The 6,282-nt window shown below is 43.5% G+C and overlaps 2 protein-coding genes across 3 annotated transcripts in view; one reads left to right on the top strand and one right to left on the bottom strand.

Moving 5' to 3' along the window:
- Nucleotides 1-6,282, top strand: part of CTCF (CCCTC-binding factor) — a 45,450-nt gene that overhangs the window by 12,249 nt on the left and 26,919 nt on the right. The gene's annotated exons all lie outside the window — the stretch shown is intronic.
- On the bottom strand, nucleotides 5,169-5,360 carry LOC101641302 (60S ribosomal protein L28-like). Its single transcript, XM_045293616.1, has one exon. It carries the CDS (start codon nucleotides 5,358-5,360, stop codon nucleotides 5,169-5,171), a length of 192 nt encoding a protein of 63 aa, XP_045149551.1.

Genomic DNA, 6,282 nt, shown 5'->3' on the forward strand with positions numbered 1-6,282 from the left:
CAAGGAGCAACTGTTGGTAGTGAACCACTGGCCTTGTGGATAGCAGTTCACTGGATATCCCACACTGGCACATGGCTCCGTGTGCTTTAATTGCTATGCTTCTTAAAATTCCTTCACCTCTACCTATGCCTAAACCACTTCCACAGGTACCAGAACAGCACCCTACTTTACCAAATTCTTTCTTAGTTCTCTAGTGTTGCTATAGGAGAAATACCACAAATGGATTGCTTTAACAAGGAGAGATTTCTTTCCTCTCATTGTGGGAGTGTAGTAGTCCAAATTCAAGGTGCCGATTATAGAGGAAAGCTTTCTGGGGAGTTGGCTCTGGTGGAAGGTTTTTGTGTCCGTTGAGCTGCTTCTGGGTGATCTTCTGTGGAGTCTCATCTTTTTTCCTCCATCCCCTACCTGCATATTTGTTTGCTGGATGCAGCTCTTTTGTGCCCTAAAAGGTCTTGCCCATTCCTGCTTGGTTAACATAACAAAGAACCCTTTCCCAAATAGCCTTAGGATAAACCAAAAAGTAAACTTAATGTCTTCTAAGCAGTCCTATTCTTGGCGACCCTATTGGGCCCTGTAGAGCATTTCCAAGACTGCAACTCTCTTCGGGAGTGGAAAGAACCTGTCTTTCTCCTTCAGAGATGCTGTTGGTTTGGAACCTGTGGATTGAAGCTGAATGCGTAACTGACACAGACAGGGCTCCTCTAACTTTAGGTTAAAGGTTAAGATTATAATACAAAATTCTGGGTGACTCAGTTATAGTCTATAGGCATTTAGGTAAAAATGTTTTTTTAAAAAGAGATGGGCCTTTCATCTTGTGTCACTTACTGATTTTGAAGGCCATTGGCTTTCATGTTGAACTGTTTCATGATCACTGTGCCTCACAGGGACTCAGGGCTGCCATCTCTTGCCAGGAGAGTGTAGACAGCCATCTAATCTGCTCTAGGAAATAGGTTGGAGATTTTATCATCAGCCATCACTTGTGAAGGACAATAGTATATTAAACAAACATTGTTTTTTTTACTGGCAGTTTTATTTATAAAGTAGGTACCTGGGAGTCACCCTTCTCTAACTTTCATGGTTTTAGTACACATATTTTTTTGAGGGTAAGTTTAAAAAAAGCTACAAGATCACAGGAACTTTTATTAACAAGTATCAGACTGTGAGGCTATGGTTTCTCAGCATATACTCCATCTGTACACTTTGAGAGGTGGTGGTTCTATCTCTAGCTCTGCCTTAGAGAATTCTGTGCCCTTCAGTGTTCAGCACATCAGAACTGTTTTGGCAGCCTTTAGAGCAGGCGTCCTCAAACTGTGGCCCGCCGAGGACATTTATCCGGCCCGCTGGGTGTGTGCATAGGAATTTGTTCATAGTTTAAAAAAAAAACAAACTATAGTCTGGCCCTCCAATGGGTCTGTAGGACAGTGAACTGGCCCCCTGTTTAAAAAGTTTGAGGACCCCTGCTTTTGAGACTCAGATTGTGTTCCTTTTAAATGTTCTTTGACTTTGGGGAACAAGAAAGTCTGAAGGGGCAAAAAGAGAGCAGGAGGTTAGATGAGGTAAGGTTTCCCAATGGAATTCTCATAGAGCAACCTTCACAACCCTCTCTTCCCTTGAAGAATGAGCAGATGCAACGCCCCTGGCTTTTTTCCTCGCCGATGCAGTTTTCTGTTTTCCTACAGCTTTATAATCAGCCCCTGTGATCATCCTGTGTCCTTTGAGAAAATCTGTCAAGCTTACCTTTTTGGAATCTCCCTTCCACCAAAAACCAAAACAAAACAACAGTTGCCAAACCTCCTAAGCTGACCTCTCTACCTCGAATTCATCTTCAGTGTCTTCTTAACCCTTCCTATAAGGCTGGATCCATTTAAATGTGTGTTCTATGTGGAAGCATTCCATCAATTTGTTGCAGAGCTTCAATGATTTGGGAAGATGTCTCTGACTCTGACTCCAAATTGTTATGTCATTGTCATTCCCCCCCCCGCGGCACAAGAAAACGTTGTTTTTGTTTAAGGTCCCCTAATGAAACTAAGACAAGCGTATACTGAGAGAACCTGTGTGCAGCTGCCCACTGGTCACAGAGACATGTTTGGAATAAAGTCCTGCGTGTACGAGCTGGAACTCTAGTAGCAATGCATCTTGGCCTGCCCTCATTGAATACCCAATGCCTTACCTCTGTAGTGGTGAGTGCAAAACCCTTCTCTTGGGTGTTTCGCTTTGGAAAGTGCCTGACATAGGCATAAACAAGCAAAAGTAAAGAGACCGTCATAGGGCAGGGTAGACACCCACCCCCCTCTGAGTTTCCAAGACTAACTCTTTAAGGGAGCAGAAAGCCCCATCTTTCTCTCACAACATAGCCATATAGTCAGGTAACAAACTACTAAATCTTAATAGTCATCAATTTGTAATTCTATCTTTAGAACTCTTCCCACCTCCAACCCCCATTTGAGAAATTCCGCAAGCATGACACTTTTCCCCCTCCTCACTTGAGTGGCTTGGTTAGGTTCCAAAAGCCAAGTTGCTTTGTGAAAATCAGCATTACGTGAAAATGGAGGTTGAACACATCAGATCACAAAATGAGAATGACTACATCATTACATAACATGCCAGGTTATATCATTACAGGCTGCCAGGTTTAATCAATACGTAACTTCCAAGCCACTGAGAACCGTGGGCCAGCAAGTTGACACATCACCTTAACCTGCACAACCAGCATTGCTCAGATCTCACATCTCTGTGTATTATTGCAAGCTATACATAAAATAGCAAAGAGTTGAGTTTTACCGATATAAATGTGCACTGTTTGGATAATGAGATAGTTGGGGGAGTGAGGACTAGATGTTTATGGCTAAGCTTTCAGCACACACATAATGTGTTTTGTTTTTCCATATTACCTTCCTGTTTATCCTGTCCTATGCAAGAGCCATTTGTATAGTTTCATCTGATAGTGTTGCTGAGTGCCTGTGCTTACCCAGCATGGTTTCATAGAGGATACAGAAGTAAAAGGTTAGTTTCTGCCCTTAAAAAAGCTAGTCGTTTTTTTAGAGGGGAAACAGAACAGCATGCTGTAGTAAAACTAAACCAACATGACATCTGCTTTCACCAAGATTAAGAAGATCTCCGTGTGGGGGTGCCGTAACCTGGGAGGGGATGAGACCCAAGCCCTAGTGTGGGAAGATGTATACAAAGGTGAGATTGGCTAGGCTGAGAACAAGCTGTACAGCGCTCTGAGAGCTTCCGCAAGCACGGCCATCCTAAGTCTTGGGAGCGGAGAAGCTTCCGTCCAGGTAGATTGGCTCTGGCAGCAATGTGCTGAGTGAACCCTGCAGAGAGGCTGGCCAGGAAGAGAGGGTTACAGTTCTGGGACTTTTCCTCCTTCATTCCTGGATTTCATTAATCACTGGGTTCTGTCAACTTACTACTCCCTTCATCCTATGGACATTCAGTCGTTGGCAGAGGAGTCGGGGGTTTTTGTTTTGTTTTTCTGTGGGGAGAAGTTGTAAGGCTTGTAATTAGACTGATAGAAAACTAAGAGGGCTTGGTGTGTTTGTCCAGCTGAATGGTGTTCAGTGCCCATGGGGCTGGCCTGTGGGGATAGAGAAGAATGCAGTATCCAGGCGTTGTCATTCACCTTCTGACACTCTCTGAAGTGGATACTATTATTATATCCCCATTTTTTGAAGAGGAAACAGACCCAGCGGGGGTACTTAGCTCAGGCCACACCTCTAGTAAGTAGAAGAACCAGAATTGGGATCCAGATCTCTGGCTAGAGAGCTTAACCTCTTAATGACTGTTCCATTCTGCTTCAACGAACTTAAAAAAATAATAAGGCAGAACCAGCATTTTGTCCCCATATTAAGTATTATATTAAAATGTGGTTTTAATGTCTCTATATTTCCTTATTGTGCATAAACTGCACCTGGTGGTGCAGTGGACGATGCACTGTGTTGGTAACCACAAGGTCTGCATTTCAGACCCACCAGCAGGAGAAAGATGAAGCTCTCTATGCCTGTAATAAGTCTTAGAAACCCAAAGGAGCGGTTCTGCTCCATCCTGTAGGTTTGCTGTGAGCCGGACAGGACTCGATGGCAGTGAGTGTTTATGGCTATACGTATCATCATTTACCAGGTTATTCCCTTAAAGTTGGGCTTCTTAGGTTGTTTATGATTGTTCATTTTGATTAAAATATCATAGAAATCTTTGTATTTACTCAAGATTATCTCTGGGCATAAAATCACAAGTGGAATTACTGTGTGCTTCGCTTATGCCACTGTCTATAGGATTGTGCTGGGTGGCGGGTGCCGGCACCATACCAATGCAGGGCAGAGTCCCGTCAAGCAGGCCGAGTTTAGCAGGAGACAGTGTCACAGTAATCGCATCTTGTTAGTGTTTCTCTTTTTCTTTGCCTGCTGTTTAGACCTCCTTGGAGTCATCTATTTGTCCTTCACCCAGCATTCATCTTTTTTCCTAAAACAATTTTTTCTTGTTTATTGTCTTTTAAATTTTTACTCAGCATGTTTTTGTCATGTTTAAGAATATTTTGTTATTTAAATTGTTGAATTTTCATACATCTAAATTTTTTTATTATTTATACTTGAAAGCACAGTCTTAGATTTGAAAACTATTCCTTGTGTATTTTGTTTTTTATGTTATTTCTCTGTCATGTTCTACCAGAATATATCTTAGATGGATCAAAGCTAAACTTAATTTTTCCTACAAAATACTTATAGTTTTTCTGGCTTCTAATAAAATGATATTGACAATACCATAAAATATGTATTATTATGACTATAGCATGTTTAATATTTGTATAGAAGGCTACTATTCTCTTTCAGAAATTTGTTGCTATCTTCAGGATCTTTGTTTTTCAGGTCAGCTTTAAAATCCCCATCAAGCAGGAAGAATTAGTTTCTTTGTTTTCTTTTTTGGAGGGCAGTTCTTCTTGATTGCTCCGGGCCAGGGGTGCTCAGGAGCTCTTGGTGGGCGAGTCCTCTTGCTCTTCACCATGACAGGCTTCTGGCAGCGTGGGATGGCGCTGGCTCTGCGGAAGGTCGGGCCGTACTTGTTCTTGCGGATCATGTGCCAGATGCTGCTGAGCATGGCCCCGGCGTTCTGGTTAATGGTGGACCGCACGTAGGAGGTGGCCGGCTTCCGCTGGCCTGACCTCCGTTTCAGGACCACCACAACCCCTTGCCGTCGGCAGCAGGCTTGACGCCCACCGGCTTGCGGTGTGCCAGCCCGCTGTAGCGGAAGGAGTTGCGGGCTTTCAGGTTATTGAGCTCGCTGCTGTACGTCTGCTTGTTTCTCTGGATCAGGAACCTGGAGCAGTTCCGCACGACCATCCACTGCAGATGCGCGGACATGGCGGCGGCTCCTCTCTGCCGCGGCCGGAGACGGAGAGAGCAGAATTAGTCTCTGTCTCTGGCCCTTCCACACATAAGTACGACCGCTCATGTTTAATGACGTATTTTATGCTGCCATGGAGGTGCGTTCCAACTGACAGCGACCCTGTGCGACAGGATGAACTGCCTCCTGGGATTTCCAGGGCTGTACATCTTTATGGAAGCAGGCGGCCACATCTTTCTCACTCAGCCACTCGGACATGTTGAACTGGCCACCTTGCTTGTATTCAGCCAAGCACTTAGCCACTGCTTCACCAGAGCTCTTCTTGCTCTGCAAATAGGTCTTGTGCATTTGGGGTTAAGATGGTTTCAATTTTAATATATTCTGCGGTGAATGCTATAATTATACATACATTTATGCTTAACTATATTTTTTACTTATTCACAATATGTGTCTACAGGGGCTGCAAAAATTATGGAAACGCTCCATTATTTTTCAACTTTATTTTGTTTTCCATGAATTTTTCAAGTCCTCTTGTATATATAATTTTATTTATAGCCCATCGTATTCCACAAATAATTTGGGAAACAATGTATAGAAAACATTATAAAGGTTAACATTCCAGAAGATACAGATTGAAATAGAAACGTAGTTTTATGTACTTGGAGGGGAAATAATGACTGGTGTGAATAAGTTTTTAGAAGCCTTTTGCCTTGGAGAGTGCCTGAAGCAAGATGGGGCACCAGCATCTCTGCAAGCCACCCGGCCAGGGTGCCTGCTCTTGCTGTGAGTGCTCACACCTGCACAGTCTGCTGGGGAAATACAGCCTCAGTATGTGCCCTCCGTACTCAGAGGGTGTCAGCTTCATCACGCTGGACTAAGGGAACTTTGACTGGGTTATCCAAGACAGCTACCCAATAGAAGCGACAATGCCAGCTATTC

This window comes from Echinops telfairi, unplaced genomic scaffold, assembly GCF_000313985.2.
Source record: "Echinops telfairi isolate 266 unplaced genomic scaffold, ASM31398v2 ScPeMD7_2291;HRSCAF=2852, whole genome shotgun sequence".
In the NCBI taxonomy this organism is placed as follows: Eukaryota; Metazoa; Chordata; class Mammalia; order Afrosoricida; family Tenrecidae; genus Echinops; species Echinops telfairi.